The sequence below is a fragment of the Saccostrea echinata genome, unplaced genomic scaffold (assembly GCF_033153115.1).
Source record: "Saccostrea echinata isolate AGI-Se365-2 ecotype Australia unplaced genomic scaffold, CSIRO_AGI_Sech_v1 ptg000001l, whole genome shotgun sequence".
Classification (NCBI taxonomy): domain Eukaryota; kingdom Metazoa; phylum Mollusca; class Bivalvia; order Ostreida; family Ostreidae; genus Saccostrea; species Saccostrea echinata.
In genome coordinates, this window is record NW_026889750.1 from 31,085,501 (window position 1) to 31,104,866 (window position 19,366).

General features: G+C 31.8%; 2 protein-coding genes across 2 annotated transcripts; both read left to right on the forward strand.

The window, feature by feature from the left end:
* Positions 1-3,909: 3,909 nt before the first annotated feature.
* LOC133196809 (neurogenic locus notch homolog protein 2-like) lies at positions 3,910-7,073 on the forward strand. The gene is made up of 7 exons (XM_061332668.1): positions 3,910-3,919; positions 4,049-4,307; positions 4,551-4,709; positions 4,901-4,941; positions 5,673-5,789; positions 6,755-6,868; positions 6,952-7,073. The coding sequence occupies exons 1-7, from the start codon at positions 3,910-3,912 to the stop codon at positions 7,071-7,073; spliced, it is 822 nt and encodes a 273-aa protein (XP_061188652.1).
* Positions 7,074-7,131: 58 nt separating this feature from the next.
* LOC133196820 (protein HEG-like) lies at positions 7,132-18,788 on the forward strand. Its single transcript, XM_061332678.1, has 7 exons — positions 7,132-7,258; positions 7,327-7,440; positions 8,085-8,194; positions 9,235-9,293; positions 11,184-11,356; positions 18,245-18,365; positions 18,656-18,788. Exons 1-6 carry the CDS (start codon positions 7,132-7,134, stop codon positions 18,310-18,312), a joined length of 651 nt encoding a protein of 216 aa, XP_061188662.1. The 3' UTR covers positions 18,313-18,365; positions 18,656-18,788.
* Positions 18,789-19,366: the final 578 nt, after the last annotated feature.

A 19,366-nucleotide genomic window follows, 5' to 3' on the forward strand; every position in this document is an offset into this window, starting at 1 on the left:
CAAGCCAAGGTAGCTCATGTAAGCGCTATGCCTTTTGAACCTTTTTAAATATTCTATCAACAGATGAAATGTTGATCCTTTTCTTAAGTATTTTATGCCAGAAGACCTTCAGAATTTAGTGATTATTTTGTGACCTCGACCTAAGCATGTGACATTCTTTTCAGTTTTAGAGTGATATCAAGTTTTAAATAAATCTTGATATTTTATTTTTAAATTTTGTGCTATTGAAAGAATCAAGTTTGAAACAAAACTGTTTAAGATTGCCAGTAATTCAAAGCTTCTTATTCTTAGTGATACTACAGAGGGCAACATATATATTTGTATATATACGTGTTCTTGAACAAGATTAATTGAGGCGCCATTTTGATATTATTGCCATTTAGTGAAAAAAGAATCGATGCTATTACTTTATTGAATGTATTGATTTTGATGGATGGATCAAAGATAAAATCGCCTTTTTGATTTAATGATTTCTATTCTCAAATCACTTTGTCTAAGAAATAACATGAACTATTCATATGGAAATATAATGTCAAATTCAAATTGATGATACCACTATTTTTTCGAACCGATCTAGTGATATCAGCTAGAGAAGTTGTAATATCACCTAGCTATCTGAATATAGGGTATCACATATTTATCATTTAATGATTCTGTAACATTTTTGCATTTATAATAGTTCAAATTATGAGTTATCCCTAACAAAAATAGTATGCATGTAATTAATTGTAGTTTACTATTGTATCAAAGTATTTACTTTTTTGAAAATCGGTTTTTACTACAATCAATTAAAATATTTTTACTATGAATTCAAATTGTTAGATTTCATTTTTTTTTTTAATTCTTGCGTACGATTATTTTTTATATTGAAAGAAAATATTCACATCTTTTTTTTCAAAATCTTCATCACTGGTGTGGCATTTAATCGGAGAGGACTACACTATTGCTACTAACCGGTGAAGGGCTTCAAATTTAGACCAATGCTCAGAGCTATTGAGCAGTGAGAGTTATTGATCATACCTACACCTATAGCGACACGGGTCCTCGGTTTTTAAGGTCTCATCCGACAGACTCATGACTTTCACTTGGGTGCTTGGTGAAAGTATTTGGGTTTGAAGCGGCGCAATTCTTAACTGTGTTTTCGGGCAACATTGATTATGTTAGCCCCCTCGGGATGAAAATATTGCCCGACACGGAGTATCATCCCGGGGGGGGGGGGGGGGAGGGGAGGGGCTAACATAACCAATGTTGCCCTCAACTCCAATCAATATTTGTATATTTTTTTTTATCTCATTAATGAAATATGAAGATAACGAACAGTAATCAATCTCAAAAGTCCATTGAAACAATACAAATTTGGAATTGAGCAAACACGGACCTCCAAAAACATCAGAGGTGAAATCATGTGCCATGGAGGAGTAGGCATTCCCTGCCGACCGGACACATCCGCTGTGTGCTCCTTGTCATGAATAAGCAAATGGGAAAATCCGTACACAATTCAGTGTTTAAATAATGGCCTAACAATATGTATGAAAAATTGACTTAATGATAGATTAAATTAGCTGACAAGGTCATTGTATCGACTATAGAATTTGCGGAATGTTGACTATAAATGAGGCCGTTGATATTCTTGTTTCATCAACTTATAAATATTTGTCAATAGCTTGTCTCGTTTTAAAATTTGTTCTTGTGTAGAATATGCTCTTGCGTATCGAATCAACTGGGAGACATAAACTCCGTATGCAAGTGATAAGTGAGAGAAGTTGACGATAAAAAAAAGTTGAAGTCATCGATATTTTCGAGTTCTTTAAATACATTCTACTTCATATGAATACAAAAATAGGTCTGCTAATAACCGAGCGCATATGGTACCCATGGATATTCCGACAGATTTATGGAAGACTTGATCACAAAAAATCAAGTAGATAATTACAATCAGAAACTCAAGCATCTTTTTAATATCAACTTCGGAGTACTTGTGTGTACAATCAGAATGTTTTAATAAAATAATTTTATAAATGACCCATGGGAAGTAAGCAGATTTACGAGTTCGATTTGTATTGAAAAAGCAGCTGTCTGTGATGTCAAAAAACCTGAACTATAATTTATCACGGAGAATGGTTGTATGAATGTTGAAAAGTCGTAAGTTTGATGTTACTAATTTTGGTAAAAATTTGTGATTTCAAATTTTCTAAAAGTTCCTTGGAGTTTTTAAGTATCCATATCTGATTTACACCACTTCTCAAATATATTGTTGTACAGTACTCCTGAAGTTTCTCCTTCACTGATGTTAATATTTTAGTGAGGAGTAAAGAAAGAGGCTGGTAGAACATTTACTTAAATCCACTATGTATCTTTGTTTGTAATGACTTTTATGTAGTTTAGGAATCCAGTATAGGTATGGTAATTCGAATTCAGTTTGATTGTTGGGAATATTAAAAATATTGAAAATTGACATATGATTTTGAAGAATTTCCTCCTTAGAAAGGGAACTGTGAGTGTAAGTTGGATTGCCACTTGTAGAATTAAATCCAAGTTCATCTAAAATACAATTAAAATAATGAGCCTTACAAACAAAGACGATGTTGTTACCTGCTTTGTCAACTGGGAACAGTACATACTGATCTTGTAATCAATCTAATTCTTTCTTCACTTCTGAATTATTAAAGACAGAAGGATAAATGGTTTTCATGTTACCCTTCAGTCGCTTTATTCGAGATTTCAACGTTCATCTGACACCTTAAGTCCATTCTGACAAAGTATCAAGGTCTTCTTTTTCATGTTTAGTCAATCGCCTGGCGTAATCTTCCGCAGAATTCATTAATATTTATAAAATTATTATACCAGTTGAAAGAACTGGTTTCCCTTAATGTTGGCCCTTTTAAGGAGGCTGGGGGGTCAACAAATTAACCACAAACTAACCACCAGATTTAACTTAATTTTTTAGATATGATATCTTAAGCTGTCAACTTTTATTTGGCAAAGAAAAATTTCAAAAATTTTAGTTTTAAAATTTGATCATTTTCTATATCTTCATATGGAGCTCTTCTTCTAAAGGAGATCAATATAGTCTAAAAATGGCCACACCCCCCCCCCCCCCAGCCTCTTTAAAATATGGGATTTAAGGTCCTTTTTATTAACTATATTTACATCACAAGTTATGATGTGTCCAACAGGACTATAGTTGTAGGGTGAAGAAGAACATGAACACGTAAGTGATACAACTCTAAAGAGTTTGAATTTCACATATCGGTATTAACGTCACATGCACAGGTAGCTGATCTTATTTATTCTATTCGAATACAAACTAGATTTGGTGATATTTATTATTTGAATACAAGTAGATTATATTACCAATTCGTTTTTTTTTTGTCTTTTCCTCTGTTTATGTTTTAAATTTTTGACTTCATTTAGAATTACTCGATTAATATCAACTAAACTAAGTTGGAACAAAGCATCATTTGGCTGAGGAGATTCGAGCTTTTTCACGAAGAAAAGACAAAACAGATGGGGGTCATTTTAAAATATTTTTCTGAAGAACCACTGGGTCGGAAAAATGACTTATGTGAAAAGGATAGGGCCAAAATAGGGGATCATAATTACATTGGGATGGAAAGAGTAATTCATGACAATGGCAAGTGATATGTAACTGTTTATTTTATAAAGACAGGTCATTTTTATTTTCAAAGTGGCAGATTATGATGGTGACAATGTACGTTGTCGTATTCCTGTAACAACGGAAGAGTGTGGTGATATTTGTAATAAAACAGGCATTATCAACGGGATTTCTGAAGTAAGTTCTTAAAGATATCAATCTCAAAGCACTTTTTTCAAGATACTGTGACCTATCACATGTTTTATATTGAAAGCCAAGTAATATACCCTTCCTTAACAAATAAGGGCATGAATATGTCTGTGGGTAATTTATTCGTTTATCTGAGGCACAGTCACTAACATTCTATGAATGTTTACGTTTTCACCAAATTTAATATCTTAAACTTTCCGAACAATTATATATGTTTCACATTTCGTTTCGAACATTTTGTAGACATCGTGCACAATTTCTTTAATTGGCTATCCATCGAATGGGAATTATGCAGTATCAGTACAGATAGAAGATTTCGTAAATCTACTACTGCCCTGAGTAGCATTCCTCTACAGTTCATTGTTACAGTAACTTCTGACGGCGCCTGTTATTTGGAACCAAATTTTACGTCTCCTACTCCTGCAGAGGGAACTGTGATACAAGTTTACAACGGATCATTACAGTTTAAAGCAAGAGCCAGTATTACTTTTTCAGATGAAAGGTATTTAGATATGAAAAACATTAATTTTTTTTATGTCGATTTTATACAATACCAAAACCACAAGATCTACTAAGTACTATACATTGTCTTTTTATGTATTACGTCTTAACTGCACAGTAATAAATCTGTTTTTGTTTTTTTTTTTTACAATCGGTCAACCTTTTGCTGATTCCAATTTTTGACGAGACAATGATTTTGCAGCATACAATGTTTGTATATAATATATACTTCATTATTTTACAGTATAACTAAATTTCATATTTTGTCACCACTTGATTTTACGATATCTGACATCTCTAATCCCGTGCTTTACGAATATGAAACAACTATTTCACTTACGGAAATAACAGCAGAGGAAATCGGAATACACGTCTTGTGTTTTTCAGCAGAATCAAATTATCGGTAAACTCAATTTCTTATTTGCATAAAATGCAATACGTTTAGGATTGTGCTACAGAAATGCAAAGTTAAAAAAAAAACTTCGTATGAAAGATTTCTTAACATTTGTTAAGATTTTTTTTATTTGTTGCATATAAAAATGCTTCTGAATAAAGTGTAATAAAATATAAAATGTTTAATATTTACGCTTGCAGACGCTCTACCATATCCCGATGCATAAGAGTTAATATTACAGGTGATATATCATTAATATTACATGAGTTCTTTCATGATATATTGTTATATATGTGTACATATAAATCATCAATGACCTTAGTGATTTTAAAAGTCTTTTTAAAATGTGGAGATATTGTATGAACGTACCGTTCACCTATCAAATAATGTCAAAAATATCACATTAAATTGCTTTTCGTTATTGTGTGTCTAAACAAGCAATGAAAATATTTGTACTGTACCTGTTAAAAGGCATCCTATTATCTCGGATTTATATTAAATAGATACAAGATCAAGAATGAAAATATACATAAAGCACAATTTATGACCAACGAAGTAAACATTATCGATGCCCATGTATACACTCCACAAACATTCGGTAAATATATGACAGCCTATCGAAGAAAATGGTTTAATAATATATTTGTACCCGTGCCTCTATGCCCTGATGTCTTTGAACTTCACATGATTTATCACATGAGAAACAACTTTATTTCCCAGTGAAGATTTCTATCTTATATAATTTTTTTAATTAAATGTTTTGAGGAAAAATACAGTAATTTGAGTTATTTAAAACACATTTTCCTGGAGGATATTGAAATTGTAAGTGCATCACAATGCCCTAACCACAGTTCCAGATGCAATTATATAAGCTCACATTGTAGGGTTCAACTTAGCTAGCCTTCCCTAAACAAACAGTCATCTGTTCATAAACTTTATAATATCATTACACTTGTCCATAAATATCTGCAGATATCGTTGACAACTGTTTTGGCGATCCATGTCAGAACAGTGGAACCTGTGTGGATCTCACTAATGATTACCGGTGCCAGTGTCTCTCTGGATTTACAGATAAAAATTGCTCAACAAGTAAGATTGATCAATTCTTTATTATTTTTCAATATGTTTACATGTAATTTGTGTAATTTGCAATTGCCTTTAAATTGCCAAATTATTACTGTTAAGGAATTGTATGCATGTTACATTTACATATCAACAAGGTCACATTTTACGATTCACAATTGTAATGGGCGAATTTTTTAAAAGTATACTTAAGTTTGTATCTTCATTTACTTTTTTAAGTATAGTTTTAGTTTGGATGCCTGTGTGTTCATTTAAGAATAATTTAATTTTGTTTGTATTGTAGCCTCTGATTGGTTAATATCCAAAAAGGAACACAAATTATTTCTGTATAACCTGGTTTGGTATGGGGACACACCCCCCTGACAACCAGCTGAATCATCTGTATGCATACAATCCTCTCATTTCCAGTCCTCGGGATTCATGGAAAATTCCAGATTTAATAAATATACCTTTAACTTCAAACAATAATTCGATCTTACCACATGTAAACAAGCTGCTAGGCCTATGTATCAGTTTTTACCTCCCCTCGCTTCCCATCACTTCCGTTACTACGGTTGTATTATTGAGCGGCAAATTTGAACTAATAAAAAGCAACGAAATTTTACACCCATATTTATTTAATGATTTTAAAATTAAATTATAAGGAATGACTCTAATTCTTGGCCAAATTATTCGAGTATAACCTGGTTTGGGTCAGTTTACGCTGTTTTATAATCCGCTTCGCGGATTATAAAGCGTAAACTGACCCAAACCAGGTTATACTCGAATAATTTGGCCAAGAATTAGAGTCATTCCTAAAATGTGGAGTATTTACAAGGTGAATTATATTGTCAGTCCAAACCGTCGACAAATTTTGATTTATTTATGCTTATTATTGATGGAAAGCATATTAATTCCCCTTAAAAATATTTTATGATGCACATGTAACTCCCTGTTAACTGAGATGCTGCATTTGAATATTTTCTTTGTAGATATCAACGAATGCATGGATGAGCCTTGTGAAAACAATGGAACATGTGTAGATTTGATAAACAACTACGAATGTCAATGTGTTCCTGGGTTCAATGGATCCAACTGTGAGGAGAGTAAGTAAAAGATACGAAATAAGACGAATGGAACTATTTCAAATTCAAATGCCTCTAACTTTTAGCATTCATATTTGTAACAGATATTGATGAATGTGCTGAAAGTCCTTGTCCGAACAATGGAACATGTGAGGACCTCATCAATGATTACAACTGTAGCTGTGTTCCTGGATTTAATGGAACTAACTGCGAGGAGAGTAAGTAAATGAAATGTATTAGGATAAATAAAACGATTTTAAGGTCAGTTATTTTTCTTTCATGATATGTTTATTACAAATATTGACGTATGTGTTGAAATTCCTTGTCAAAACAATGGAACATGTGTGGACCTCATCAATGATTACTACTGCAGCTGTATTCCTGGATTCAATGGCACCAACTGTACAAATAGTAAGTTTTTAAAAACATTTTGTATGGTAGACAATGTTTTTTCTCTTACTCTACGTTTTACCATGTAGATATGGATGAATGCGCATCAGTACCATGCCAGAACAATGGAACATGCATTGATTTGATCAATGACTACGAATGTCTGTGTGATGTGGAGTTTAATGGTACAGATTGCTCAACAAGTAGGTGTAATAACTTGTCCGTTTTGCATTTAGAATTATTATGAATTTATCTTGCCATTTTTACATTCATTCTTATCAGTCGATTTACAAGTATTCTATATCGAAAATCATCATACTGTGAAATCACACATCTTTGTGGAGTCAAATTGTCGTGGTTTAAGGAAAAATAATGGTTTGTGGGGACTTGAATTCAAGGTCGAGGAATTGGTTATTTTTTTTTGTTTGTATGTTGTTTAACGTCCCTCTCGAGAATTTTTCACTCATATGGAGACGCCACCACTTGCCGGTTGAGAGCTGCAAATTTTGTCCTATACTCGGCGCTTACGGCCATTGAGCAGTGAGTGATCTTTTTCGTGCCAGCACCTACTGCGACACGGGACCTCGGTTTATACGGTCTCATCCGAAGGACCGGTCTCCACGTCCCACAGTGAATTGGTTAGTAGTTATATATTTGAAAATATATATTTCGTGGAGGACATGAATTCGTGGGTCTCTTCATACCGTGAAAAGAACGAAAATGAACCCCCGACGAAAATTTTCGATTTGATAGATTTCAACCAAGATGTTCTCTTATGATACTTTCAAATTATATCTAAGTTTCTGAGGCAAATGTCATCATTTTACATGTTTTTTTTCCATTGAAGAATCAAATCTAATGAAATACACGCTTGTTTTGTACCTCGACGTGACAACAACAGAAAATTTGAGCATAGAAGAAGATTACATCAAAGTAGAGAATAAAGTTCAACAAGCAGTAAGTATCCATACTACACTTGATTTTTTTTTTAAAATCATCCTTACTATTTATTTCAAGAAGTTATCTGTTTGTATTTTACAGTTATCTGTTTGTATTTTACAGTCATCTGTTTGTATTTTACAGTTATCTGTTTGTATTTTACAGTTATCTGTTTGTATTTTACAGTCATCTGTTTGTATTTTACAGTTATCTGTTTTTATTATATATTTGTTCAATAATACAGGATTTTTGCATCCCTGATATGAACACAGGCACGCGCCCTGTATTACACACCCTGTATCGGCACCCTTTATTTTACCCTTTATCACACCCATTATTACACCTTTCTTTAACATCTCTGTATTTTTCATTCGGAATACCTCGGATCTTTTTCTATTAATTGTTTATAAAGATTATTCAAATTGTAAATTTTCATCAGATATTTTATGCTATTCAAAATAATTATTTGTTTAATTTATAATTATTTCATTTCTTATCGCTGTATGCATTGCCTTTGGAAAAAAATAATGAGAAAGGAAATTCAACAAAAAAAAAGAACATATTCAATTATTAAGAATTAATCAATTTACATGTTTATATATGATTTTTTTGACACTATTTTCAAATATATAATAAAAACAACAATACATGACAAAATCTGTATCACACCCATATCAACCCTCGACCAATATCAGCCCTCTGGCCTCGGGCTGATATTGGAGTCTCGGGTTGATATGGGGTGTGATACAGATTTTGCCATGTATTATTCTCTATGTATTTTACAGTCATCTGTTTGTATTTTACAGTTATCTGTTTGTATTTTACAGTTATCTGTTTGTATTTTACAGTTATATGTTTGTATTTTACAGTTATCTGTTTGTATTTTACAGTCATCTGTTTGTATTTTACAGTTATCTGTTTGTATTTTACAGTTATATGTTTGTATTTTACAGTTATATGTTTGTATTTTACAGTCATCTGTTTGTATTTTACAGTTATCTGTTTGTATTTTACAGTTATCTGTTTGTATTTTATAGTTATCTGTTTGTATTTTACAGTTATCTGATATTTACAGTAAAAGAATCAAAGGATCAGAAGTCATTATAAAAAGCGTGAGGTATGTTTTTCTTTTTTTTTTTTAAATATACATGAATATGTTGAGGTATTTAATCTCGGAAAATTGGTATGAATAGTAATTGTTCTTAAAGTCTGACGACATGTTCCTCATTAATTATTTTCTGCATCTCTTTATTATATACCAACCATATTTATCATATTGTCTCATAATTTCTAAATTGGTTTCAAAATGTCTCAGCAAAATTATTTACCAAAAATTGTAATATCAACAATTTATGTGAGACCAAACTTGTTTAAGTACCAATACTTCAATAACAAATTCTTGGAATATATATATATATATATATATATATATATATATATATATATATATATATATATATATATATATATATATATATATATATATATATATATATATATAATTTAATTTTGGTTGTAACGCGTCATTTGATTGGATAAAAAGTTAGAATATATCGTATAACCTGGGTGGCCTACGTCACAATGACTTGTAAACGTCAAAAACGTATCAATCCGCTTGACGTTACATTTAAAAAAAAGTACAATTTGAAGGCATTTTTGATGAAGAAATTGTCTTATTTTCTGATTTTCTACATTTAATGATGGAAAATTAAATTATAAGGAATGGATTTAATAGCTACCCACGTTACACTGGTATAACCTTTGTTGGAACAGTTTACTGCCAGTATAACTTGGGTAGCTAATAAATTCATTCCTTAAATGTATTTGTAAAAAATAAAATTACTAAATAAAATGAAATAAACCTTGTTACTACGTCTTCAAGGTCAGGTATTCCTGTGTGATCACTGTGATAAGTTCTATCCGGCGAGAAATTATAACGTTTTATTTAGTATTGTTGGGTCCTTTTGGCTGCAATGTAATTGTTCTTTTCATTAAGTATTACTTATATACAGAACATATGTAATGAATGAAACAACCAATGCAATACAATCACGTAAAAGTATTATATGATGGAATATTTCCTTTCTCTTGTTTGATTGATATCCATTACTGTGGAATCATTAAAATTCAGGGGACAAATTTTCATGGATTGCTTAAAATTTACATGTTCATGGGGACGTAATTTCAAGTCTTCACACTTGTCTATCAAAAAAGAAAGATGAGTTTGAAAAGTTAGTTTAATAATTCGTGGAAGATATTGATTCGTGGATGGGAGGTACACGAATTCCACTGACATTGAGCCACCACGAAATATAATGATTCCACAATATTGTAGAAATCATTTTAAGTTATGTTCATCTGCACGAAATCTGTTAGGGGTACATTGTAAACATTATATAATTATATTAATTATATTTTTTTTATACATTTGACCAAACTTCTAAATTGACACAATTGGTTTAGAAAGGTTTTTTCACCTGCATCCATCTTCCAGGTGAAAAAAATCTTTCTACATTACAAATAGAAAAAAAAAAGAAAATCCAAATTAATACAATTGGTTATAATCATGTTTATCTGTGTTCAGCTAAGACTACTGTTGAATCATTTTAATTCGTGAGGATCAATGCTCGTGGACAAGCAAAATTTTACCTGTTCATGGGGACGTGGGTTACTCGTTTATACGGTGGTTCAACGAATCAATATGTTAACAAAATAAATGTTCGTGAGATGTAAATTCCGTGGTAAAGGGTGACCACGAAATCCACGAACATTGGTCCCCCACGAACATTGATAATTCCTTATTAAATGGCAGACTTTGCTTAACGACTATTTATTTTTAATCATTGATTCATGTAATAAAACGATTATTGCTTTTCAATCAACACGAAGTACAACATTCTCGGTCAATATTTTCTCCACGGATAGCTTAATCAACGTATTGACTAAAAACAGCAATTGTTGTATAATATAGTATTTATAAATGGAAATTATTTTGTTTATTTGAAAGGAAAGGCAGCTTAATTGTAAATTTCGACCTCATCTTACCAGACAGTCCAACTTCAAAACTTCTCGTCGTTGACACAATGTATAAGCTTGTGAATGGTTTGTTTTTTGTCAACTTCTCTGGAGAAATTGTCAACGTTACTACTGCCACAATACAACATTCAACATTCGGCGAGGGTAATGAGGAGTTTTATAATGTTTTTTTTGTATATTTTCCAGTGTGAAAGATTCTTTGTGTTTATCTTGTAAAAGTTTTATTAAATTGGAGTCACTTAACCTGTTAACTATCAAAACTAATTTAATGCATTGGTATGACGTCATTTCTTTGTTCTTGCAGTCTAAAAATTACTTTGGCAGTTAATTGCTCATTTAGATACTCAGATACGATGGCCGATATGGGCTGGACAAAAAGTAACCATGAGTTGTGTTCGATTTGCGAGCAATTCTTAAATGCCTGCAAAAAGTAACCACGAGTTGTGTTTGATTTGCCGGCAATTCTTAGATACCGGTAATTTTTATTTTAGATATTTAATTAAAATGCGAGAGGATATAGATGTCTCAAAAGTCAAGTTATCTTATGTGGGAAAATAGTTTGACAAAAAAGCATTTACAAATGTATGACATATCAAAATGATGTAAAGCTATTGAAATGGCTTGAAAGCATCACCCCTCTCCCCGATAATTAAAAAAAAGTCTATAAGGGGGAGGGGGGCTATTTCAACACTGGTCTGGGTAACGTTTTCTGTCTCTATACAAAATGTTTAAAAATCCAGTATATTAGAAAATGAAACGTTCCTTGTGAAAAGTATGTCGGGCCTCCTTGATATATGAGGTCCTACAGATATACATACACAAATCCACAAGTGAAAACTGCTCTTCATCCTCAATAAAAAAGGTAAACTGAAGAAGGCTTAGATAAAAATGGACAATACAAATTCAGAAATTTTCTGTATTCTCATCTTCACCCTCCTAAGTGTTTATGGTAGTTTAGGAACCAGGCAAGTTTTTTGAAACATCTAATCAATTGACTATATGTAGCTGGACCGTCAATCAACAGGCACGTGAACAACGTTCCTTTAGTATTTAAGGAAACACTGGCTTTAATATTAAAATGAATAACACAACTGTTGAAGATCAAATGAAATATGGATTTGTAATGAATTTTAAAAAGATATACTTTTATTGGAGTGCACAGGTCTGGAAACCCCTTAAACAATGTCTGTCTGCGATTTCCTCCCTCATTTTTCTCCGTACTGTTTTGTTTTGTTTTTTAATTTTATTTATTTATTTATTTATTTTGGTGTTAAATCCTTTGCCCTTTTAAGTTAGCTTAGCTTTTGTGACCTCGATATCCTCTGGCATTTTAATTAAATATTATATATAAGAATTACTGGTACCTAATATTTGCCGGCATCTAAGAATTTCCGGCAAATCAAACACAACTCGTGGTTACTTTTTGCCGGTGTAACGACGAAAAGTGACCCCCGTAGAATATTGACCGGGGGTCATTTTTCTACGTAGAAATTTGACCCCCTGGTCAATATTCTACGTAGAAAAATGACCCCCTTTTTCGTAGAAATTATGGCCTGGGGGTCATTTTTCTCCGTGTGGGTTGTAGAAAAATGACCCCGTAGAATAATGACCCCGTGTCTTTTTTTAATACACAAACTGGTAGGAATATTCTTGTTAGGCAAATACATAGGGGTAAAATCACGCAACCTAAAAGCTTTAAAGTTTAAGTAACAAAAGGTTACACTATACCTTACAAGTACATCAGTAATACAAGATGTTTATCCCATTAAAGGAAATCAAATAACTATAGGCTATTATGCTGTTCGATGACTATAAAAGCAAAAATTCACGTGTTCTTAGATTTGTTTTATCAAATTTTATTTTAAAAAGTTTCCAGAGTCGTCATTAAAAAAACAAGATTATTTACTTAGCTGGTGTCAGAGAAATTTACATATGAATAAAAATACATTGTTTCTGTGTATAATTGTAATGATCCTCTTTAAATTTTACTCTGGGTAAATAATGTAAAAAAAAAAAAGAAAAGAAAATGATAATAAAGTCTCAAGGTTTTTTTTCTGAAGTTACAAGAAAGATTAATGTTTTCGAACCCTACCCAAATAAATCTGCGTGAAAAAATAGACAATTTTTAAGTTTAGATCCCATATATTTCTTTGATTTCTGGTAAAAAATTCTTATAAAATATAAGGAAGATTAAATTTGTGTAAAAATAACAGACAGGACTAAATAAAAAATCCTCTGATTTTCGATCTCAGAGACACAAAAAATGGTTAGCTCAAAATCTTTACCAATGTCTTTTGTCGTTTGCTAGTGTCAACAAAGCCTATAAACAAAATGAGGCTTCTTACATAAAAAAATGATTTTAGGTGTTTGGTAAACTAAGAATTGACACAAGTTTATACACAGAAGTACGTATATCCCCTTTCTAGTTACATGTAATAATTTTTACCAATAGAAAAAAACGAATGTTGCATTATGAAAAAGCTTCCCTGCCTACTTTACATATTATTTTTTCCCTAAGTGTGATTGGCAATATTAGCACAATTGAAGTTGCGTTTGCAAGACTACATATAGAACTGTGCCAAAAATATTGTTCAAGTACGTGATTCGTGTCAGCGTATCTATAGTGGTAAGTTTTGAGGGGGTGGGTAACGAGGATGTAACCCACTCTTTAAATTTGCTAGCCTATAGAAAAAAAAAATCTGACCATGTCTTTCCTATGCACAAATTAAGCGATCTTGCTGTGTGATACGAGGTTTTAAAAATATAAGAGTTTTTAGGATAAAAGTAAACAAAAATCTTTTTTTCTTACATTAAAACTCCTACTTATAAGGAGTTACATAATGCATATGTGCATGGTGATGTAGATTATACATGTATCTATATAATGATCAAGGAAGGGGAGTATATTGCCAGTATTTCTATCACAATCGAAGGGCACTCCTAACAAAAATTTACTATAGTAAACTATACGAGGGTTGTCCGGTAAAATCGTTAACAAAGCGTTTTTCTTGAAAGACACTAAGCTGAAATTTTCAACAATTGTTTATTTATCATATTTAAAAACATCGTAATTTTTTGGATAAAATATAGACAAAAACAAAGTGTTTATTATGCTTGAATGTACACAGGGTACGGTCCTACGGCGCACGATAAATAAACCAGGGTTTCATTTGAAAAAAACATGAATATTATTTCGAAATAAAAGTACTAAATAGATAATGTTGGGGTGAAAATTATCCTATTTTTAATCCACTATCTATTATGTCGTCTTTTGTAAATTTTTAAGGCATTTCCTTAAACTTTGGCAGTTTCCTGAGCATTTGAAATGGGAAAGTGGTAAACGCAACAAGGGGAAAATGGCGATGTTTGGTGACGTTACGGCTAACCGTTCCGTTTGATTTAGATGTAGTAATTATGCCCTAAGAAACTTTAAATGACTAAAGAAGAAAAAAAATACCACTAGATCTTTAATATACAAGTGAAATGGGAGTTTTCTAAGCAGAAGCTTTTTGATCGGGTCCCCGGGTAGAACGAAACATACCAACAAACAGCAAGAGACGCTTTTCACTGTAGACCATCGATATAAGAGAGCCTATTTAGTTGAATAATAGTGAGAGTACTGTCCATAACTTATTTATAAATCTTCAGAAAGTTCCATGTGTGTGAGAGATTGGTTCCTTGACCGTTTATGGAGGAATAAAGGGGAACTCAAGTATGTGCACCAATGAAATTTCTGAATTTAAGTGAGGCTTATCTAACTTTTTTTAGCAAAGAGGAAACGTGACGCTGCTTTATACACTTTGACGTTATCATACATGTACATGCGCCGTAAGACGATACCACACATAACATAAAGTCTCATATTTTGTTTATTTGAGAACATATCTAATTGAAATTTGCTATGTATATTGATGAAAAGTGTACTAGTAAATAGTGAAAATTTTAGAATGTAGTGATGATTATTTTTTACTCCAGACAACTTGTCCACGATTTTACCGATCAACCCTCGTAGTTAACTATAGTTTACTATTACTAACTATAGTAAATACTTTGATTAACAATGAAACTTTGTTTGGAACTTTTTTGAGATTTCAAAGCTGAAACTTTCTTAAATTGATATCAGTAATGTAAAATTTTGGGATGATATGTTAATGAACAAGAAATACGAGGGGTAATCAAAAAGTTCAACTAATTGAAATACTTCCATAAAAGAAATAAAATCACATTTCGATGTTTATTATTTTTTAAAGTGGTCCTCTCCGATTTGAATGCACATCTGCCATCGTTCTCACAGGATGAAATTACACCAATCAGTTGACGAAATGGTAACTGAATGGCCACTGAAAGGTCACTGAAAAGTTCCTTTCCAGTGACTTTTCCGTGGTCTGTCAGTTATCATACAGTCGACTGAATGGCAGATACATTTCAGTGGTCTTTCAGTTATCTTTCAGTTGTATCTTTTTATTGGATAAACGGCTTATTTTTTAACTTAGAAATTTTATTTCACGTTTTCTTATTATAATGGATCTGCCCATGCGCGAATCATGTGATCCAGGCGTTCACGTGACATTTTCCGTAGCGTTCTGTTCACAGAAATTAAAAGATTTTTCCGAGTTTTATATTTCTTACCATGCAAGTTATTTTTTATAACAAGAATAGCCCATTTGTCACAAATAGGATTGGTGGATTAGGATATCTTTTCCTAGAATGAGCATAGTGACCATCACAACCCAACTCTTTTGTATTGGGGTGCGTCGTTTATCCATTATGGATAAAGTATGGGCGCCTTCTTTTTATCATATATGATATGTTTAAAATCTAAGGTAAACGATATTTTAGGGATTCAATAATTTTATTATTGTTAAGATATTCAACTATTTTTCTTAATGTAATTTGGCGATCTTTCGTTACAGTTTGCTCAACTAAGGACACATCTCTCCCCAAGCTTGCTTTTACTGGGCACCAGAACAAACATAATTTTTACCACCTCCCTTCCTTCACTAAAACAATCAATCCAATTAATGATTGAACTTCTGCCATGTCTTTTTGTCTTCATAAATCGTGTACAAATTATTATATGCTACCGAAAAGGAATTTCTAAGATAAATGTTAAGCCGTTCGTTGATCAAGTACGACTGAGTAAACCATTTTTTGTCACGTCATCTACATATTGAGTCATATTTATATTGTGACGTCCAAACGTGTAGCACATATCTGCTATTTATAGAACATGTTATGACTAAATGTGTGCCAAATTTCATTTTGATCTGAACCGTGGTTTTGTAAATAACGAGATAGTTCACGAACTTTTTGATTACCCCTCGTAGTTCTCTAAAATATAGAAAAAATGTGCACATATAAATTTAAGAACATAAAATACCACAATCATGTATTCAAACAATTACTTTGATTTACTATAGTAAAAACTTTGATACTGCAATAAACTATAGTTAACTTTGTAAACAATAGGGGTTTTTTTTGTTAGAGACTATCAGTGTTTTTCATATTGCGATCCTGATACAAACAATATATATATAGTGTTTCATAGTTAGCGTTATTTAGATACATTCTTTTTTCCCTACAATAGAGATAATATAATTCTACAGACAATAATTGTAAGTACACAAATTACAGGGGAAACAACAAATCTATGAGCCAGTGCTTTCTAGTGATACCCCACCCGCACAGACAGACGGACAAGATTTGTACCAAAATGAATATCACTGTATAGCATGCCGAACCAAAGAGTATATTAAAATTTCAAGCATCTGCGATGAGTTGTTGCAGAGAAAACTGCAACGAAAAAAATGTTTCGGACAGACATACACAAACACTCACCCCGCACACACAACAGAGAGATTCGCAGGGTACAAGGTATATACCCCCATTTCCTTCGAAGCGGGGGTATTAATATTCATGTAATAAATAAGGATAAATGAACCTAAAAGAGGGAAAAAGATATTATATGATTAAAAATGAAGCAGCAATTACAGTTAATGATAGCATTTCCATATTGGACGCTATTGGACTCTTCATATGCCGTGTTTTCTCTAATTTTTGCCTTGTCTAAAAATAATAATACAATACGTTTTTTGTTTCAATGCAATGGTGTATCCAGAAACTGATATACATGTAAAAGCTGGGTTGGAGGCAGGTTGAAAGCGGGCACAAATTTTAAGCTAGAAGTATGGGGCCACAAACTTGTCCTTTAAATAGTTTCCGATAACATCCATTCCATACAGGTATATCATTGTCAGAAACATATCATGTCATTTTTGGAACAAAACCTGTGAGAAAAAAAAAGAAAAAAACAAAACGGATTATATATATGGGATGCAAGCAAAAATAGCCATACTATATACATTGTATATCATGCTAGTATTGAGAAGTGGCGTTAAGGAGGGGAAGGTACTTTGCTCCTCCTCCAATATACATTTGAAAGAAAAAAAATCAGGAGACTCTAGGCCTTCACCGACCCTCCCCAACATCGGATTAACGCATTTCACACCCCATTTCTAAAGGTTTAATTATAAGATATAGTGAAAAAGTAGGGGGTAAGATTTCTATGGGGGTCATTTTTCAACGTGTGTGGAGTCGTAGAATTACCGGCCTGGAAGGGTTTTCTACGGTCGAAAAATGACCCTACTTCTCGTAGAAAATTGACCGGGGGGTCATTTTTCTACGGAGAAATTTGACCCCCCGGTCAATATTCTACGGGGGTCACTTTTCGTCGTTACACCGGCATATAAGAATTGCCGGCAAATCAGATACAACTTGTGGTTTCTTTTTGCCCCGGCCCATATCGGCCATCGTACTCAGAATAAGTGAACAAAGTCCGGCATTAGTATCAGTCTAATTTAAAACGAATAGCAAACTGATTTATTCATAACGGGTCTTAAACTATCTGATATTTTTTCATACAGATTTGTTTATAATTTTGCATATACAAAATACATATAGAATTCGATGTGAACCATTTCTTCTATAGAAAAATCATATTTAGCAGTGGTTCTTATTTGTATTTATCTGTAGTTATTATTACCAACTCAACTGATGGATGCGCTGTTGTAAATTCACAAGGAGCTTGTGATGCGGGATAAAGTTGCCAAGAATTCATAAACCAAACAGTAGCTTGTATGTAAGTAAATGTAATGTAAGTTTTGATTTTTATTTTCTTTTTCTTTCTTTCTTTTTTTTTTTTTTTTTTTTTATAAAATAAATGTTTTCATTTATTATCCATCATCTTTGGTAAATTTACCAAGAATGTTTTACTCATTACGATAATACTAGCAAAAAGCATTTCTAAGTAACCCAAACTGTGGACTTGAATATCCTCGAATTTATGTCTCAATAAAGTAGCTGGACAGAAGTTTTTTTTTATTTGAATCTACTTGCAAATACACAAGAGGGACTATTTCAAATTCTATGTAATTTACTTTTCAGCCCTATCATTAGTAAGTATATATGCTCTTTTGCGTTTTTTAAGTAATCATGACCCTGTGATATATGTCGTTTTGACATTATTTTAAACAATTCTGCAAACGAAATATAAAATTATCATAAATTAAGAATTATTATATCATGTTTTTTTCAATATACCTTTGTTATTTATCCATTTGTTCATCTTATTTTTGATTTTGAAACGACGAATGAAAGAGGTGTGAATGTGATTTGTTCAAATAGCTTTTATTATATAATTGATGTATTTATATGTTATATGTGCACATATATACATTCGTTTATATATTTAATTTTTAATGTTTTATTTAAAAGACAACATAATTTTAAGTGGTTTTAATCTCCTATTGCTATAATATGACTTAAAACATGAAATTTAAGTAACAATTTATTTTCTAATTTCAGATTGTTCATAACGGAGAAGAATCACTTTAAGTGATGATAAATATATGTTATAATAAAAATAAGAACAAAGATATATTTTATTAGCATAGTTTGTAAATCTCATTTAAAATATTTTCTTTTCTTAAAGTTTTTTTTTAATGATACACTTTAAATTATATTATTGAAATATTTTATATTGTTTATTTCATTTTTTTACAGGTATTTAATGCTGCTGGTGAGACAGAGGAATAGAAAAGGAGTATTTTTGGCTGAATGAATTTTGTAAATTTCATAAATTGTTACAAGTTGTTC

Bases quoted from the DNA above. Each gene is read 5' to 3' on its own strand.
- LOC133196809 (XM_061332668.1), top strand. The intron at 4,308-4,550 runs GTATTTAGATAT...ATTATTTTACAG, and splicing joins ATTACTTTTTCAGATGAAAG to TATAACTAAATTTCATATTT. The intron at 6,869-6,951 runs GTAAGTAAAAGA...TATTTGTAACAG, and splicing joins TGGATCCAACTGTGAGGAGA to ATATTGATGAATGTGCTGAA.
- LOC133196820 (XM_061332678.1), top strand. From the start codon at position 7,132: ATGTTTATTACAAATATTGACGTATGTGTTGAAATTCCTTGTCAAAAC. The intron at 7,259-7,326 runs GTAAGTTTTTAA...TTTACCATGTAG, and splicing joins TGGCACCAACTGTACAAATA to ATATGGATGAATGCGCATCA. The intron at 8,195-9,234 runs GTAAGTATCCAT...TGTATTTTACAG, and splicing joins AGAATAAAGTTCAACAAGCA to TTATCTGATATTTACAGTAA.